Below are 20,739 nucleotides of genomic sequence, written 5' to 3'. Positions count from 1 at the left end.
GTTCGAGATTTCAGTAATTCGGCATTGTGAACTGGAACCCTATACAGATATATATATATATGGTCTCTTTACTCTTCTGTCATGTTTTGTTCAGGACCATGTTCACTGCTTATGTATTTGCTAATTCTTTTACTGTACCAATGTTAGGGATTCATACTGGCATTCAGCGTATAGTATACATACTGGACTTTTGCCCTTGTTTTAATTCAGATCATACATCATTAGTCATGCATCCAACATTAAAGTGCAGATGCCAATGTTGAACTAATATATGTATGAATTTCTTTCAGGGTTGCTTACTGCAAACACAAGCTCCTCTTTAATTCACTATTATGGCATATCCTGTATATTTCCATGGGCATACTCCTTTCTGTTTCTGGTGTAATTATATTTATATTGTAAATTTTGTTAATATATTTTATATGCTTGGAACTATATATTTTGAGAGAACTTCACTGTGAATAGCTTTTATATAGCTGGATCTTCCAGTCATCAAATAAAATGAATGAATAAATAACACTGTTCACAGGAGGATAACCCACTGTCTAGGTGATGTGCCTATTGAAGAAGTGTATACTTTCCGCAACTGTTTTTTTTTTTCAAATAAGATACATTTTTTCTTACTGGTGTATACATTTTTGTATATTTTCTTTCTTACTGCAGAAAAAAAAAAAACTCTCCTACAGAGGACATAAAACAGTGTGCCTGCATTTTGCTGTTCATATTTACAATGGAATCGACCATCACATTGTCCCTTAATGTGGAACATGCTGGCCAGTACAGAATGTCATCACAATGCCCAAGAATGGGAATATATTGGATATGTGAAATATCTGTCTATAAAACATAGTGCATATACATATATATATTTGTAATCTAGGTGTGTGGTATACTTTAAACTGGGGGATAATATTCATGCTTTACTACATAAGAAAGTATATGATTCATGTGCCTAGTAGGAATTTAGAGTAAGTCAGTAGAAAGGCCTCTTTTCTAAGATTGCTTTGTTTTTATAGCATGGGAGAAACTTTTACTAACATATAATCAACTACCCCAAAAGCGTTTGCTTAAGTATATTTCAGCAAGATGTTGTACTCTTCACTAGGGATTAATCAGCTTCTAGCAAACTCATTTCTCATTTGAACCATTCACAAAAAATATCTTGTTTAAACAAATAAATTAAAGAATATTTTTCTTCCAAAAATATGATTTTATAAAAGTATCACAAATATATTTACTTAACTGGAAATTACAACTAGCATATGATAATGTAGGTGCTGTCATTTCTCTCTCCATAGAGGCTGAAAAAACATTTGTACATGAAAATGGAACAGTTTCACTCAGTATCCACAAGAAACTCAAAGGTATGTATTATACAATTCCTGACTAAAAATGCATTACAGAAAAAAGACTGTATCTGTGTCTTCATGTAAATGTTAAGGCCAGGAGAGTCTTTTGTGAGGCACCTGTGCAAAAAAATTATACCTACTTACTTATCAGATAAAGCAGTTGTCAAGGGCCATTAGAACAGTTGATGAGAAAGGTGGATAAAGAAATCTGAAAGTACTAAACTGACACAGTGAAATCCAAATGTACTAAAAGTGAAGGCTTTGAAAACTATGCAATTGCTTGAGCAAATAATCCTGTGTTATAAGCACAAATATCGAAATAATTAATCAAGTACTTGCATAACTGCAGATACTGTGGTCAGAAAAGGAACATTATAGACATATCTGAATAAGTTCAGCTGAGCTACACATTTATCTAACACAGGAATTTTCTAAACTATCTTCTGCTTAGAATTTTAACATTTTATAATATAACACGGAAGATACTTTGGCAGAAACACTTACAGTTTCAGCAAACATTATTTGTTTTAACCTGATATGTCAGCCCATTGAAATGTGGAATGGGTGCTTGAGATAATTTGATGAGGTTTGAGAGAACAGGGTAGCTTTGCTGATTTCCATCTGTACAGTTTGGAGTACTGTACTGCATCAACATTTCATGCCATTAGCTTGCAAAAAATGTTTTTTGGTGCATTTTCTTAGTGTCATTGAAGTGACTGTAATCAATGATATTTGCCATGACAGGACCCTGGCAGAAGTGATCAAATCATTAAACATCACCTCCTGTAAAACAACAAAAATGTTATGGCTGTTTAAATTGATCACTAATCAATTATAAGTTTACTTAAGTACCATAGTGAAGAATCATGCACTTTGCATCCTGATAGACACAGTGGTCTCAGAATGTTGAAGAATGTTGCCCATTTTGCACTGATTACTCTACCAGAATCTTTCACTAGAAACTCATTTGAGGCTGATCGGATAATAGGTTACTCACTGTTAAATATGTCTCATCATTTTGAACTTCAGCAATATATAAGGTTGGGAACTAGGAGATATCTTCCTTTGTTGATTCTGAGAACAAAATAGTTAAGGTAAACTGTCTAGCTAAGTTGAATCAACAAGACTTCATGAGCAGAGTTTACACTGGTCCAGTTTGATACTGTGCTGTGACTGAGATGCCCATAAGATAGATGCAGAAATTTGATGGTTACTCTTTATCTATATTTTACTGAAGTATTTGACAGAATGCAGACAATGTTAATAAGGAACATAAAAGGTATGGGATGGGCCTGATAATCGGACAGTGGGCTGGAATTTTCATTACATTACATTTGTTACATAGGAGAGGAAGACAGTAGCCTATCTAATTTGCCATTTTAAGATCACTCAACTTTCTGCCTCCTATCCATCCATATCTTCTCCCTCACTTCTTTACCTGTCACATGTCTTATAAATACCTTCATGGATTCCCTCTCCATCATCTATTCTGCCAGTCTATTTAATTTATTTCAAAGGTCTACAGCCCTCTCTTTGAAGAAAGTTCACAGACAGAAGGAGTATTTAGTCTCAGTAGCTTGTTGGGTGTGCTCTGTCCCCCTCTGTTCCCTTTGTATACCTCTGACATGATCCTGTATAGCCCCATCATGTCCCCCTCTGTTCCCTTCACGTATCCCTGACATGATCCTGTGCACCCCCATCCTGCCCCCTTTGTTTCCTTTACATATCCCTGACATGATCATGTGCACCCCCATCCTGCCCCCCTCTGTTACTTTCACATATCTCTGACATGATGCTGTGCACCCCCATTCTGCCCCCCTCTGTTCCCTTCATATACCCTGACTTGATCCTGTGCACCCCCATCTCTCTAATAAGAAGAGCTGTAGCTCCTCTATGCCTTGGTGATATCATTTACTCTGCATCAGAAATGCCATTCTTGTGGCTTGCGGCAGCTTTATGTCTATTCTCTCGTATGACCTACAGAACTGTATACATTTCCCAAAGTGTGGCATGGCCAGGGCTCAGTGATATTAGAACATCCCTTCTTTGCTTATGGAGTCTTTCTCTCTGAGAATATCTGCTGGCTGGTGCCACTGCTGTCCCAGTTTACTCCAGTTAGTCCAGTGCAGGTTAAATCAACAGCCCCAGATTCTTTTCACATTCTCTAACTGCAAGTCCTATTCCCTCAGTCTGATACTTTGCACCACAGTTGTAACCCTGTGCATTTTTTTGCATTTGTCTGTACTGATCCTCAACTGCCACCTTTTTGCCCACATCACCTCTACACATCCTTGCCTGGACTCTTCTCCTATCCTGCACTTCTAATACTAACTCTCTATTATCAGTGAAGAGGCCGTTCCAGCTCTCTGTTACATCAGATATGCCTGAAGCAATCATAGTGAAGAGTACAGGAACCAGGACTGACCCCATGGTTCTCCATTTATCGCGTTCTTTATTCCTGACATTGTCCCTCTCACTACAAACCTCGGGTTCTAATAGTAAATCATCCAGTAATCTAGTTCCTTTTATTGATCATATTGCCCATGGCTTTGGTTAAGTCATGAAAGGCCACATCTACTGGTACTCCTCTTTCAAGTTCTAGTGTAATCTAGTTATAACAATGTATCTGGTTTAACTCACAGCTTCTTCAGGCTGTGGTCCATTACCAGTTGCTTCCTGGTGATTGTTGTCCTCAAAAAAAGCAAGCAGCCTCTCTGTAAAGATTATTTCAAAACTTTCCCTACCACTGATCAAAGTCTAGCAGGCCTGTTGTACCTTGGATCTTTCTTGTGCCCTTAAACAAGAGAACCACACTTCCATAGTGGCCAATGATCTACTGAAAATCTTGGTCATTGGATATTCTGATGTACAAACCAAGAACCAAACTGTACAATCCAAAAGTGAAAGGGAATGAACCAGTCACCAGGGAGCATGGAAACAAATGTAAACCAGTTGCAAAAAAGTATTTATTATACAAAAAATAAAATTAAGTGCTTTCATCGAATATAACAATAAGACTTCCTCAGAATAAAAACGAAACCCACATCTTGTCATTTAAATGATCCCCTCCCAAGTCACATGTATAAAATGTCCCAAACATTTTCAAGACATTAACACATCCAGCAATCAAACCTTATATGAACGTAATCTAAGCACACTGCTATATGAAACCCCATCATTTTAAACCTGGGTGGGTCCATGCATTCAGTTTTATTTGCCATCTCAATTCTGCATACTCCAATAAGTCATCCCATGGTCCCCCTCTACTATTTTTTAAAATTAAGTCAAGACCAAAGAATAAAAAATTGTGAGAAGGGAAACAAAAAAGATGTTTAAATAATGCATTAGTATCTCTTTTGTTTGTAATATCTAGTAAATGTTCCTAGATCTCTCTGTAAGTTTCCTTTTTGTTTTTCCCACATAAAAGCTTTCACAATTTTGGCATAAAGCAAGACATACTATCACTGCCATGTTAGAATTACAGTGAAATTTCGATTTTATCCTGATGCCATTAACCACAACTCTGTCCTGCTCTGGTATATTTTTACATTGGGAACAAAAATTACACTTGCAAGTTCCCTTCTTTTTATTTGTATAACAAAATGACAAGACGTGGGTTCAGTTTTTATTCTGAGGAAGTTTTATTGTTATATTCAATGAAAGCACTTAATTTTATTATTTGTATGATAAATTCTGATGTACAGCCAAGGTTCCTGAGGACAGTGAGTGATCTGCATCGTTGACTTATTTCCATACCTTTTGTATATGCTCTGTTTTTTTTCAGTACTCTAACTCGACTTTAACTCTTACTCAGGCTCATTATAAACCACATTTCATGCCTTTTCTCTCTGCTCCGAGCCATAAGTAACGTGATCACTGGGTCTATATTACAATGTCGAACAGGCTGGTAACTGAACGCCCTTTTATCAACACATATTCAGCGAACTACAAAAACCCCGAACGGCCACAAAAGCACATTTTTTCTCAGGGGAAAAAATCACTTGTACGTGATCAGGGATTTGCTTTTTCCTCCACTGTAGTGTGATCTTGGATTTGGTATATTTAGTTAAGGGGTTGTGGGGGGCACAGCCCCCCACATGGGGGTGTTGGGGGTGAAGTCCCCCCCCACTTTGTAGGCCATTCGGGGTTTTGTAGTTCGCTGAATATGTGTCAATAAAAGGGCATTCAGTTAACAGCTGTAATATAGATCCAGTCACTGTTGGCCTTACTAGAACCTTCACATAGACCTCCATGGCACTATCCATCTTGGTTTGCACCATGTACAGAATTTCATCCTTCCTTGTACAGGCTCACATCAAAATGTCTGAACACCTTAGGAACAAGACGTCAGCTCCTGCTCACTCTCTACTCAGCAGCTTCACATCTTCCAGTCTCCGTTAGCAGATTTAGATCTCCCTTTCTGGTACAGGACCAACATCATTTGATTGAACCTCGCATGTTCCAGAATCTCAGCTAACTCTCATGTCTTGCTTACCTTGCAGCTCAGAATTTTCAACTCTCTTATGGCAGATATATATATATATATATATATATATATATATATATATATATATGGTTTACTATCAGAATTGCGAGCACTCGGTCGAACGTTGTATAGTCGAACGCATAAGGTCGGAAACACAAATGTCGAAGGCAGTATAATCAATCGAGGAACAGTTTTACTATGGGTCGAGGTAGGTGTACAGTATAATACCCGACTACAAACATCCTCCCTACCTCGACCCATGGTAAAACCGTTCCTCGATTGATTATACTGCCTTCGACATTTGTGTTTCCGACCTTATGCGTTCGACTATACAACGTTCGACCGAGTGACGTTCGCAATTCTGATAGTAAACCTATATATATATATATATATATATATATATATATATACATACATATAAACGAAGGCAACTTCATCAAGGATTTGTTCTCTACATTATGTAGACTCCAGCTCCCTTACAACTGTGAATATGATAAAGTTGGTACTGGAAAATGTGAATGCATGTCTGATATCACAATGAGGTTTAAAAATAGATCTAACCTTATTTTCAGCTGATATAAAGACTGCTGCAGTGAACATGCATTGGGAAGCATTATGCAAAGATACCTGGTAAACCCTTTAACATGGGAAGAAATAGTCAGAAAAGTGATCAGTTTGTTGTTTCATATAGTTGTCCCTGTGGTTTTTACAAGCTGTAAAATGTTAAAATACTTCTAAAATTATGTATAGGGTATAGAATGGCACTTTGTGGAGTCATGGGACAGGTTTGGGATTATAATTACTCTTGTACTGAATCTTGCAACACAATGAGAATCACTGGTTGTAAAAGCAGACATAAAATAGTTAATCACAGAACATGATTCTAGCACAGTTCCTGAGATTAGAAATCTTTTGTTCATTAAGCCTTTCACATACATTTAAATTTTTTTCACTATATTCCATTTTCAGTATATTCTAAACAGTTCATTATACGGTGAGAACACTTTACCATCACTGTGAAGCATTCTACTGCACTTCATTTAAGCAGTAAAACCCTGTATCCCATACCGATGAATTTGATGGCTGCACTGGAAAAGACATCAGTACAGCTACTGAAACAACAGAAATTATGCCCAACATATGGCAGTCTGTGATGAAACGTGTGTACCAGTTTAAAAATAATAATTTTCCTGTATGAATTCATTAAAATGATCCTACTTGGATACTATAAAAGCTGGCCCATTCATTCTTGTTTGTCCTCAAGGAGAGAGAGAGTGTTAGCTGTCCAGGAAGAGATTATCATACTGTAGAGGAACAGCATAGTAAACCCTACTCTATCTGTGCTGGGTACAAGCTAGCTCACTGCCAAAAAGTGAACGGGACAATTAAGTGTCTGTAGAAGAGAGCTGATGGTCAGTAGAAGATGGTAAGAAATACAAAAAGAATGAGAATACACACACTCGGCAGGGAAAGGGTGGGGCCTGCAGAGGAGAGGATGGCCTAGCATGGAGGTGAGCTTTAACCTTGTTTCTCATTGCATGCTTCTTACAAGGACTTTAGATAGCCACGTCATCATCATGGGATGGTCACCATCACCTTTTCTGCTTTGTAGTTCAAGTAAAAGATTATTTCAGGTGCTCAGCTTCATTCATTTCTGTTTTCAATGTTCTTTTAGTCTTTTCTTCTCAAGATTTTCAGTTTCATTATCTTGAAATAAGATCTACAGAACAGTCATTTATTTTTTTTGTATCCACTTTATCCTCTTCAAGATTACAGGAGAGCCAGAGTCCTGAATAGTATAAAGTAGATAAATAATGTTGGACAGGATGTCAGTCTATTACAGAATGTGTGAGCGCGCGCGCACACACACACACACACACACACACACACACACACACACACACACACACACACACACACACACACATTCAAACTTCAGGGATAGATAAGTCATGTCTGGGGGACATCCTTATCCTTTGTTATGTCTGCGGGTCTGCAGATTACATCATTCTACCATCATTCATCACTATCTCCTGAACTTTAATTTCCATGCATCATATTTTATGCTGTGGCTCATGGTGATTAACCTCATTCATCATATGCAGCTGTAATTTATTCTCAGTTATGTGGTGACTAGTGTAGTGACCAGTGCTGGTCGCCAAATCCAAGAAGTAATACAAACAAAGATGAAACAAACAAGTTTTTATTACAAAATCAGATTAAGCGCTTTCATCCTTACAAGTCAAGGACTTCATCAGAATAAGTTAAACAGGCCTAAAAGGCAGTTAAATGCTGTTTTCAAACCAGACATCACTTGCTTATTGGGTAATACCAAATAGTTTAATTAAGCCTCACTTACTAACTCCTCCTCTTAAAGGACTACTACTAAAAGACAATTTGCATATGTGACAGTAGTTTAAACTGTTCAGGATCTTAAACTTTTTATGGGCATCCCATCTAGATGAAAAAAGATTCAAGAGGGAAATAATATGTGTAGACAAAAGCACATCAAGTCAAAAGAAACCACAAGATGGGGGCGTGGCCAGCATGGGTTCTGAGTAGCAGCAGAATTTACTAGCTCCACTTAATAAATTCTATCTATACTGGATTATTGTCTTCCAACAAGGAATTTTGATATTTTTTCTACGTAATTCTATAGTATTCAACTTCATCTACAAGAATATCTACAAAAATTAATTTGAAGACATATTTTCCAGTCAAAAATCTGTTTAAAATATCTTCTCATCTGACAAGTTTTCATCATGACCTTAAACAAGACAGCCAGTCAAGATGCCAGTCGTCTCAGAAGAGAACTACAAATGCTAATATCTAGCATACAGGATTTAACTAATAAGACTGATAAAACTGACTGTAAAATAGACAACTTTAAAGAGAAAGCCAACAAACAAATGGAATTACTACATGAAGATCTGAAACAATAAAAAAATTAAATAACTGATATTGAAGAATCATTGAATGACATGGATGGTAGAATAATGGAAAATGAACACAACATTGAGTTCCTGCTTAAACAAAATTCTCTGTTGCAGAGCAAGCTTGATGACCTTGAGAATAGATCTCGCAGAAATAATCTAAGGATATTTGGTTTGCCAGAAAATGAAGAAAGAAATAATATGACATATTTTCTCAACACCTGGATACCTACTATTTTAGACCTTCCAGATGTCTTTTGGCATTGAGAGAGCACACCAGTCATTAACTGCTGTAAGTACCTCTAACAGAAAGCAACCTAGATCAGTTATTGTTAAATTTCTCTCTTCCTCAGATAAAGAGCTGGTTCTAAAAACTGCTTGGTCCAGATCTCCTCTGAAATTTAATGACTCTATTATTTGTTTTGACAATGACTTCTCTTCACTAGACATAAATAAGAGGAAAGTTTTCTTGCCACTGGTTAAAGAATTGAAAAAGATACAAATCAAAACTCACCTTTTGTTCCCTGTGAAGCTGAAGATTTTCCTTCCGGAGGGACCCAAAATATTTGAAGACCTGGATTCAGCTCTGTCTTATGTTAAAAATCAAAAAGCTCTAGAGAAAATAGAAGAAATGGAGTGGGCAAACCCTTCACTTAAAAGAATGGCTTCATACTCTACATGGAAATCAGCTGAAAAGCAAAAGAGACTAAAGAACAAATAAATAAATACTACTAAATATTTCCACATTCCATTTTCTTTTGGTCTGTATTGTTATTGGATAATTTTATACTGTTGTGATCTTCTTGCAAGGTAAGAGCTTCTCATTTCTTTAAAAAAAAATCTCTACAAAAGTTACTTATAGTCTTTGAAATATAATGGATTATCATAACAGTTAATTAAACATAATCTCCTATTAATAAATCTAATAGTTACATAGCACATTTTATTCATATATAATTTATCTTTTAAGAAATAAAATAAATGGGTATATTCGTAATTATAAGATACATTTGCTATTTTACATTAATACCAGTTTCCTTATTTGTCTATAGCATACCATTATAAATGTTATTAAGTATAAGAGGGGTAGAGAGTTATCTGTAATGGTTAAGAAAGGGAATATAAAACATTTTATGAATGATGAGGAGAAAATAATAACAAAAGACAAAGGGAAAAGATAATATATAATGTCTCATTCTTTATACATTATTAAGCAGCTTATATGCTCTTATGATTCTTATAATAAATAAAATTAAAGGAGATGCTTTCTTAATTTACATACTAACATTCTGTTAATCACCCATAAATCAAACATTAATATCTCTTAACAATATAGACTCCGGGACTATTCTTTGTAATTCCCTAAATAGTTCTTGCCTTATGGTGCCTTTCTTTGTTTAGTAAAGTCCTTTACTTTGTTCTACTTTAAAAGAGCATTTGATAAAAATTGGAGATTGCATGCTATCCTGAGGTGCTTTCACCCTTTAAAAAGTTATGTTTATAAAGTTAAGATGTGGTATGTTACAAATCTTATGGGTTCCAACTATAATTGTAGGGTGGTCAGTATATATGTACTCAGAGAAGCTGTTTTCTTTTCTTCTTATTCCTATTTTTTTCTTTCTGTTTGATAATACTGTTAATGGAGGATTTGTACAGTGTTGTATGTGCTATGTCTGACAAATCACAGCCTGTGAGGCCCTCTACAAGCAAGCAGATACTAATGGCTACAAGAGGAGAGGAAGAAAAGTGAAGGAAAAGTTTTCCAAACCTTTTTCCCAGTCTTTTTTTCTAAATTCAACTAAGAGAGACAACTTTTGATCTGCAATGGCTCGCGAAGATCGTCCACAAGCTTATACCCTCTGGTCCCAGTCATTTTTGCCTTGCAAATAGACAAACAGCTTTTACTTCACGTTTTCAGCCCTGCAAAGCTTTCCAATGACGGCATCGCTATTGGCCAAGCTGTTCCAGGAAGCATAGGTTCGTCTTTTGATGAAGAATGGCTTCTTTATTATTTTTATTATTTTTATTTAAATTTTATTAAAAAACAAGTTTTAAAGTTTAAATTTTTTGTAGATCAACTATTACTCAGCAATTAAACATTGGACATCAAATTAAAGTCAAGGTAATGAGTACCTGGCTCTGATTCAGAACACAGGTAGGCAATACTTAAATAGAAAACTGAAACTCTGTTAATGAATTATTTATGATGTAATAATATAAGCACATTAAATGTGGCAAAGAATTTATAGAAATTAGTCACAAAGAAGAAATTAAGTTTGCTGCTAATTTAAGGGCTTACTGTTTTAGAGTAACTATTCTATGCAAATGTTAGGTACAAATAAATTTGAATACATACATGGCTGAGTATAGCCTGACTTATCATCCTCTACTAATATCTTATTTTACAAGCATTTCAGTTTGTTGACTTTACTCTGCTGAATTCTTTGTATTACTAAACTGCACTCTTTCAACTTGAAGATATGTACTACTGTTATTTCTATAGATTATTTAATAAGTTTGTATACTCAAAATAATTTTAAAGTGCTGTATTATTACCATTGCATTTAAAACTGTGTTAATTAGTGTTTTAAAAGAAAAAGACACTGAAAAAGTTTTATTATAACAATGGAAATATCACTTTGGGGGTCAATGGAGAGATGCAGTCTGTTTGCTGTATCTATGATACAATTGAAATAACTAAAACTTTACATTGTTACTTTGTTAGATAATTTCTGGTCAAGTACACACACTTAGTACACTAGATAAGTAGTAAGCTTCTATATTTTAATGTCTATATATTGAAAGAAAAATACAGACCTAGTATGATTGATAAAATATAATTTTTACAGCACTGCAAGTTGCTTACAATAGTAGTAACAGTGACTCAACTTGTTATATACTCATCTTCGGTGCAGAAGATCATTTACAATATATCCAATTCCTTTTAATAACATCTATATAAACTGCTGTTATATTAAACTGAGCAGTACGAGCACAGAGAAATATGACCTGAACTAAATTATGGAAGTGGTTGACCTAGAAGTGTGTAGGGAACAAGGATAGGACTTAGACAAAAGAAACATATATGTATATGGCAAGAGCTGACTAAATTTACAGCCTCCCATCTGTTAGTCCAGCTTATGTAGATATAAGATATATGAGCAGTTTGGCTATACATAAAATAGATCTTGCTTTCACAATAGTGGGAATTTTGAAAATGTATCAGTCTACTTTATACGTCATAGAAATACAGCAATATAAGATTTGAATATTAATATGAATAATGCACTTCCCAAATGACACATTAAAGGATGGTGTTTTCATCAGATCATGAGATGAGAACACTTTCTTCCTTTGCAACCCATAAGATATGAATTCATTGATTGGGTCATCAGTTACAAGTAATAGGTCATATGTGGAAGACTCAGAACTTTTTCTTGATGAGAATTTTCAAGGCTATCCCTAGCTAAATCAATGGTTTGATGAAATATATAAAGATAGATACACTATACCTTGTTAATGGCCTGATAAACAATGAGTATAAGAATGCTATATCATCCTTTGCTTTGGATATAATACCCTTTTATATGTAATAAACATCATATTATATGTGTTACATTTAGTTTGGTACATACCTCTAAAAGTAATTCAATGTTAATTAGAAAATTACAACTTACGAACTATAAAGACTGGTTATTACTTATATGATAAACAACAGACATATCTTTAATATATAAGATACGTGCATACACAGCTGCTCCTATACTCTGGTGGTAGTTCACTCTAAAATGGGAAAATTGTTATATAAATCAATATGCACCTAACATCAACTTTTCTGCAAGGTCCTCTACACAAATAAAGATACATTATTTCAGGTCATGTTCTATTTTACTGACACTCTTTATAATTGATGTTATTTGGTAAAGGCATTATTTAATCTAAACTTTATACTTGAGAAGTTGTTCATTATATGTATCTCTGATGAATGAATGTCTTCCTTTACAGTCTCATTCTATATGATTAATATATCTATGTACCCTTTTCAGTTAATACTGGTTTCTACTGTATTGAATGGGCTTAAGGTGCTATAGTATTATAGCTCAAACATATCAAAAGTATAAATGTTTTCATAAATATTTACTAGAACCATATTTTATAGGATTTGAGTGATCCTAATTTTTTTTTTGATTTAACAAAGTGTTGAACATTTCAGTTTTGGAATTATTAACGCTTATGCTAGCTGTCTGATAGATATTTTCCTTTGAGAAGCTTACTTATATGTCATATTTTTATGCTACAAAAAGATTGGTTATACTGACATCCAATAACAAATTATAGATATCACATATTCTTAATTAGATAAGTAGCTTTTGCATTTCTAGAGTTATCAAACTCTTTTTTATCTGTCTCAATTAAATTTTGTAAACGAGCTTTAAGATAAAATGCCGATTTTGTCTTCATAGCCATTTATACAACTCACATGCACCTATACATTTATTTTCATTTATATAGTCATCTTAGTCTAACCTTGTTTTATATCAGCATGTTTATTTTGTAGCCTTTATAATATTCATCCTGGATTTCTCTGTTAAATAAGGCTATATAAATAGATTCCTTAAATTTTAGAATAAGTGAACAAATCAGATGAGTCGCATGTAATTAATCTTTATAAGTTTAAAAAAATCCTTTTATTCAGTATAATTTTCAATTTCTATTATACAATCTATACAAGTGGTAGCTATATTCTGTTGTTACTGTTTGAAGGTTTGATCTCAGTGGCTGATGCCATTGAGACAAGGAGTTTATAACTCCAGGCGGGGAGCTGTTTTAGGTTTTTTTATACAACATGCAACTAAGATTGCTAATACGTTTCTTTTGACAATCTTTATTATTCATTTATATAACATCTTAAATGATATTGTTTATGAAATACCTGTTACCCACAATGAGTTAAGGTTTATTATATTCAAAATGAACAAACGGTATAATGGAGAGAGATTCATAGACTATTTATATGATATTGACATGCTACAAAACATATCTTTATTAATAGTTGTTTAATATGACAACATTAAGAGGCATATCAATTAATATCAATGGTCTTAATAATTCCATAAAAAGAGGCAGTATGTTCAAATATCTAGCCCTACATAAGCCCAATACAATTCTCTTACAAGAAACCCATTTATTAAAAGATAATATTAAATATTTAAAACACAAATAAATATACAATTATTGCAAGCTCTGAACACACAAAAAAGAAGAGGGGTGTTGCTATTCTTTGGGATAAATCTCTTCCTCTACCAAGAATAATTAAAACTTATAAAGATAACAAAGGTTTGTTATGTTTAGCCATAATTGAAATAAACAAAAATATATACATTAATAAACAACTACTGGCTACCAGGTATAGGCATCAACACAATTAGACAACATTTAAATCAGACAGTATCTTATTCTGAAGGAAATATAGTCATGGCAGGAGATTTTAACTGTATCCTGAACTCAAAAGACTCAACCAACTCAGGGAAGAGAAAAATTACTCCATAAGCTAAACAGCTAATAAACTTTATGAATAATTATCAACTAAAGGATATCTATGACTTTGGAGATACTAACACATTACAATACAAGTTTTACTCTAACAGACACAAATCATACTCTAGAATAGATAGAGTATTACTCTCCACACAGATATTACATGACCTAACCTATAATAAAATTATTTCATGCCCAATATCAGACTATAAGTCCATTTTATTTGAGCTCAAAATAAATAATTTTCCCAATATACAAATAAAAATAATACCAGCTTACCTTACACAATTAAAAGATTTTCAAACATTTATAAAAGAAGAAATACAAAGTTTAACATAAATTCAGACTCTGATACTTATCACATATATGTATGAGATGCTTTAAAAGCTTATCTATATGGACAAATCAACAAATGGTATTATAATAAAAGAAAAACCTGGGATAAAGATCTAAATACTATCCAGAACAGTTGTGACTCATTATATCTTAAATATAAAGATAAACTCACATCCAGTAATATTAAAGATGAAATAAATAAACTAAACAAAGAATATAGAAAAATACTTCACCATAAAACTATGATTACTTTAGAAAAACATAAATTTCTAGCTTATTCTTTAAACCCTAAACACTCAACTAATCTTAAGAATAAAACTAAAAGGTTAAACAAACAGAATCATATATAAGAAATATATTCTTTGAAGAAAAAGAAGGAAGTATATAATATACAGGATATAATAGAAGAATTCAGAAGTCACTTTCATACAACCAATCAGTCGTTACATACCATAGAGTCTAAAGACAACATAAAACATTTTATCAATACAAATCTCAAAAATAGACTTAACAAACTGCAGATAGAAAATATTGATAAACAAATCAAATTCAATGATGTAATAACTCAAATTAATAAACTCAAACTTAACAAGGCACAAGGAAATGATGGCATCATATCTGAAATATATAAAATCATGCCTAAAATAGCTATAACTTTACTTCATAAGGTATACAATATTGCCCAGACAGAATTTGTAATCCCCCCTCCTGGAAATATACATTCATCTCACCTATCTTACAATCCAACAAAGACACTAAATATTACTCTTCGTACAGACCTATATCCTTATTAAATGTTGATTTTAAGATGTTCATGAACATATACACTGAAAGAATTAAGAACATTTTGCCCTTTTTAATTGATGACGACCGAACTGGTTTTGTAACTGATAGAAGCACATTTGATAATGTTAAATGAACTTTAACCCTTATAGATTTATCTCAGAGGAAAAATAAAAGTATTTAACTTTAATAAGTTTGGATATTAATGTGGCCTTTGACTCAATTGTTTGGGGTTATCTGTTTACACTGCTAGAATATGTGAATTTCTCAAATAACTTCATAAACATATTGAAAAATCTGTATAAAGGAGCTTTAGCCTATATAAAGATAGGTACATATATTTCAAACAAAATACCCATTATAAAAGTTACTAAACTCTTTCTCCATTGTTGTTCACTTTAATAATGGAGCCATAGGCAAATGCTATAAGAATAAGAATATTGAAGGACTAAACATAGGCAAACATACAACATCAAAAATACAGTTATTTGCTGATGATGTCCTTATAACTACAAAAGGTAATAACTCTTCAATATGAACTCTATTAAATTCTATTACAACTTTTCAAACTATTTCTGGATTGTCTTTCAATGAAGATAAAACAAAAATATTACCCATATGCTCAAATAAAAATAAAAGTATATATAATACTCTTAAATCACTTCCCTCAGACCAAATCACTTATTTGGGAATTATCCTTGCTAAAGACATTAAAACAATTATATGATTAAACTATGACAAATGTTTTAGCAACATTCAAAATCTAATTTTAAAATGGAATATGATAACATTCACTACAGAAGAAAGGTTAACTATCATAAAAATGATTATTTTACCTAAAATTTTATATATTATCCAATCTATTTTAATTCTTCCTTCTAAAATCTTTATTAACAAATGAAACTCTCTGATATTAAACTTCTTATGGTATCCGAATAAGTCAAGAATATCAGTTAATCAGCACCTAAATAGCTGGAGTAATGGGGGGGGGTGCTTTTCCTGATCTAAATCTCTATTCCATCTCTTCTACAATTAGGGTGATTACTCAATTTCTAGATACTACTTACTTGGCTAAGTTGAAGTTATTATGGGAGTCATCTGCCATGCAATTAATAACAAAACCTTCTACTCTTGAGTTAGAAATAATAAATAATCCTATTTTATGGATTCTAAAAGATTATTTTACCACACAAACAATATTCCCCTACACAACTTGTTACATTCACAACATCATAGTTACTTTTAGGAATTTCATATATAAACATCTCAGATATAAAGATTGTTTCACCCTATTATTTCCCATAGATTTCACCCAGGACTTATTAATAACCTCAGATTTAAATAAAATTTATTTTTTAAATCAAAAGGAACTTAAGTTTTGGTTTCAGTTGATATCTGACTTTAAGACTAAAAGTGTTGAATGCATATTACATGAATTTCAATTGGATAAATCCATGTGGCTAAACATACAAACACTTAGACTATTCATCAGTTAGAAATAATTACACCAACTACAAAAAAAGATACCTTTATTTTTATACACTGTTTTCATTTAATCCTTCAACACAAACATACTCTAACAAACTTTCATTTTTTATAGAACTATAACAGAAGAAACATACTCCTGCCCATAGACTTATTGGAATTAGTATTACACTATTAATAGTAACTATCCAAGTGATCAAGACAAAGCAAATATTTTAAAATCAGCTGGGAGAACAACATTATCTCTTAAGGTGAAATTGTACACTTGAAGGTTTATGAACAGATCTTTCTATACGCCACAATTAATGAATAAAATAAACAAAAAACAAAACATCTGCAACAAATGTAAATCAGATACAGATATAGGCTGGGTGCACATGTTTTATGATTATCCTGCTCTTATTTTGTTTTAGAAGAACATAAATGATTTACTACAGGTATTATTTTCAGATAACGTTATACTTACCAAATCTTTGGTGATTTTTAATACACCTGTTCCATATTGTGTTAAAAGAATAAAATATTCTCTACTTTGGGCAATACTAGCAGTGGCTAGAAAAATCATAACAAAAATTGGATTTCAGAATCTCCTCCTACATTCTCTGAATTCACTAATTTGTTAAATGATGTTTGTCAGTTACAATTAAAAAACATAACTTCTAGAACTTCTAGAAAGACATATGATCATCAAATGTGGATTAATTTACAAAGTTTATTAAAGAAGAATTAATCACTTTAATGTCTAATATTGATTTATTTCTTGTTTATTGTTGATGTACAACATAAAATAGTTAGAAATGCCATGTTAACTGGAATCTGCAGGATGTCTCTGTAAATACTTTAGTTAACTTTTTTATTATTTTGCTTATAAATTACTTGACATATATGCTATAACCTTTATTCATCACATGTCAGATGATTATATATAATTGTTTGTAAATATGTCTTAATCAAAAATCAATAAAAATTGTTTAAAAAAAAAAAATAAACCACAAGGTGTTAAACTTTCTGTTGTTAACTCAGAAAAATATTTTGTACCCATTTTATAACCTAGCTGTACATAATTTCAATACAAGTTTAATACTAATATGGTCATTCAAACCTGGGGGTGGGTAAAAACATTGAGTTGAAATTGCCATAGGAGTTCTTTATGTTCCAGCTGTCTTCCTCAGTCTCTTATCCTGGGATAAATGCTGATTAGTTCTAAAATTTCAAACTTAAATTCATTGTGTGTCATATCCAATAAAGTGTGCTTAAACAGGGCATTGTTTACACTTTTGCTGTTGATGCTGTAATAAGGTTCATAAATTAGTTTTCTTAGTGTTCTTTCAGTTTTTTCTATACAGAGTTTATTACATTTTGTGCATGCAGCTAAAAGGGTGGGCACGGTGGTGCAGCGGTTAGGGTTGTCACCTCATAGCAAGAGGTTCTCCGGTTTGATTCTCGGCTGGGCTGCCTTCTGTGCGGAGTCTGCATGTCCTCCCTGTGGTCGCATGGGTTTCCTCCGGGTACTCCACTTTCCTCCCACATTCCAAAGATATGCTGTAGGTGGATTGGACACTCTAAATTGGCCCTAGGTCTGAGTGCATGCATGTGTGTGCCTTCTGTAGAAGATTGGGCACCGGGTTGGCAAACTGACACTGTAAAACTCCACTGCCAATCATGAGCGGACAGGTGATCCGCTGTGGTGACCCCTAACAGGGAAAAGCCAAAAGAAGAAGAAGTGCATGCAGCTAAGAAAACAAGTTCCTTGCTTCCACAATTTCCTCTTTTAAAGTGCACCTTAGTTTTTAGTGTTGTCAAGGGTTAGGTGTTCAGCATCTAAAATATGCATACCCTGATTACATGCCCCACATTTTTTGTTTCCATGCCCAATCCTAGGGTTGGGGTATGAACCACTCTCATAGAGGCTTTTCAGATTTTGACTAATTTTAAATATAATTTTTGGACTGGGTCCTACAATCCTCCCAAACTCAGGGGAATGTTCAAGCATATTCCAGTTTTTGCTAATAATGTCCTTAATTTTATCAGATGCATAATTCATTCAACCACCATGGCTCTTTCAAAGTCCTTGTTAGTGCTTTTTTTTTTTGTTGAATAGGCTCTCACCATTATTCCTCTTACCTAGCAAGGGTAGGTACTTCCTACCCCATTTCCTGAGGACATTCCCTAGGGTGTCCTGTAATAAACATTGTGGGCATCCTCTGTCAAGGAACATGTGTGTGACCTTTTCTAACTCGAGTGTCAGGTCATCTTTGTTAGAGGTCATCCTGGCTATCTTATATACTGGTCCTTAGGGTAGATCATCCGACAATGAAACCATCATGTCTGATGCCTTGAAAATGTGGAGGTTGCCAGGTATGCACCACTCAAAACATTTTCCCTGGAAAGATGTTAGGCTATTAAGGTTACATTTTTTTTTATATCTGTTGGACATCCCTGATTATAAATTGGTGTTTTCTTTGACTCTTTCCATGTTAATGGAACAGTTGTTGTTTTAAAAACTTAATTGAATATATCACATAAAATAGTAAAACCTCTGATGCATTTGTGAGCATGTATTTAATCTAGTGCCATGAAACCTGCTGTCTTTTTTTTAAATTTCTTTATAAATCTACTAGCCGACATTTGTTCTGGTGTTTTCAGCAATCTACAAGCTGTGCATGACCACCAAATATTTGGGGTTTTCATCATTTATGTTATCATTTGGTCAAGTGAAAATATGTTAAATGTTGTCAACTAGAGCAGAAGGCAAATTCTGTTTTATTTTTGCATGAACACAGATACTTAAAGTACTCTTTCTTACCATAATTTTTACATGTTAAGTTCATTTCATATTTTCGACTTTTCTAACCATATTGTATTTATGAACAATTTAGTCAATATGCAAGAAATCCAAGCAGGCTGAGGACACGCACAGGATAAAACCAAACAATTTATTTGGTAAAAAACATGTAAGGGCTTTCGAGTAGTACTCCTACACTTCATTAGATCTGATGAAGTGTAGGAGTACAACATGAACGTGCTTACATGCATTATATTTTTGGAGCCTGATCCGGACTTTAACTGGTGCAGTGGTTTTGTTTTTTACCTGTGATTAATTTAGTCAATATGTTTAAGTTAATTTTATTTCTGTGTTGTAAATTTCATATTTAAATACAAAAATTTTAAATTGTTACTCCACCAATATGGGTGCGAGCTTTTATTCTTGCTTGTTGTATAACAAACAGCAGTTGCCTCAATCAGATTCATAGGTGTGTACTAGGCTAATGGCCCTGGAGCCTTTATAAGCCTAGCCCATAGGATTACCCTGGCATCGTGCCACCTGACCTTAGTTCCCAGTGCCTCTGTCGACTAAAGCCACTGGAGACATCCCTGGGGTGAATTTTCTATTTCCTATCCACTCATCAAGATTTCTCTTGAAGAGGGCCAGTGAGGTGCCCTGCTTGACATGTATGGGAAGTCTATTCCATAGCATGGGCAGTCTCTGTGTTATGAACCTGTCCCTCCAGCATGTTTTGTTAATTGTGGTAATGAGGTTGAGGACTTTGGAACATGTGGTGCAGAGGGATTGGGATTTCTTTAAATGTAGCATTTCTAACAGAGCTGGGTCAGACATGGCTTTGTAGGTCAAGCAGAGATCCCCTCTAAGTAGGCAATATGAGACAGAGAATAGTTGGAGTTTTTTGAGTCTGTCCATATAGGACAAGTGTTTAAGGCCTAGGATCCTCTTTGTGAGGTACTTTTGTGGCCTCTCCAGTTGTTGCAGGTGTCTGGTGAGGTACATGCCAAATGGGTAATTGTACTCAATGATTGGCCTAATGAGGGA

The 20,739-nt window shown here is 33.8% G+C and overlaps 1 protein-coding gene across 2 annotated transcripts in view; it reads left to right on the top strand.

Moving 5' to 3' along the window:
* The window catches only part of LOC122811616 (RLA class II histocompatibility antigen, DP alpha-1 chain-like), a 202,188-nt gene that overhangs the window by 79,537 nt on the left and 101,912 nt on the right, over positions 1–20,739 (top strand). For both annotated transcript variants that reach the window (XM_044083584.1, XM_044083583.1), the window contains exon 4: positions 1,299–1,364. In XM_044083584.1, the coding sequence (XP_043939519.1) occupies positions 1,299–1,364 (66 nt within the window). The remainder of the gene's footprint in view (positions 1–1,298; positions 1,365–20,739) is intronic.

The sequence above is a fragment of the Protopterus annectens genome, chromosome 9.part0 (assembly GCF_019279795.1).
Source record: "Protopterus annectens isolate FY-2018-M chromosome 9.part0, PAN1.0, whole genome shotgun sequence".
Taxonomy (NCBI): domain Eukaryota; kingdom Metazoa; phylum Chordata; order Ceratodontiformes; family Protopteridae; genus Protopterus; species Protopterus annectens.
This window is presented reverse-complemented; position numbering and strand designations above follow the sequence as displayed.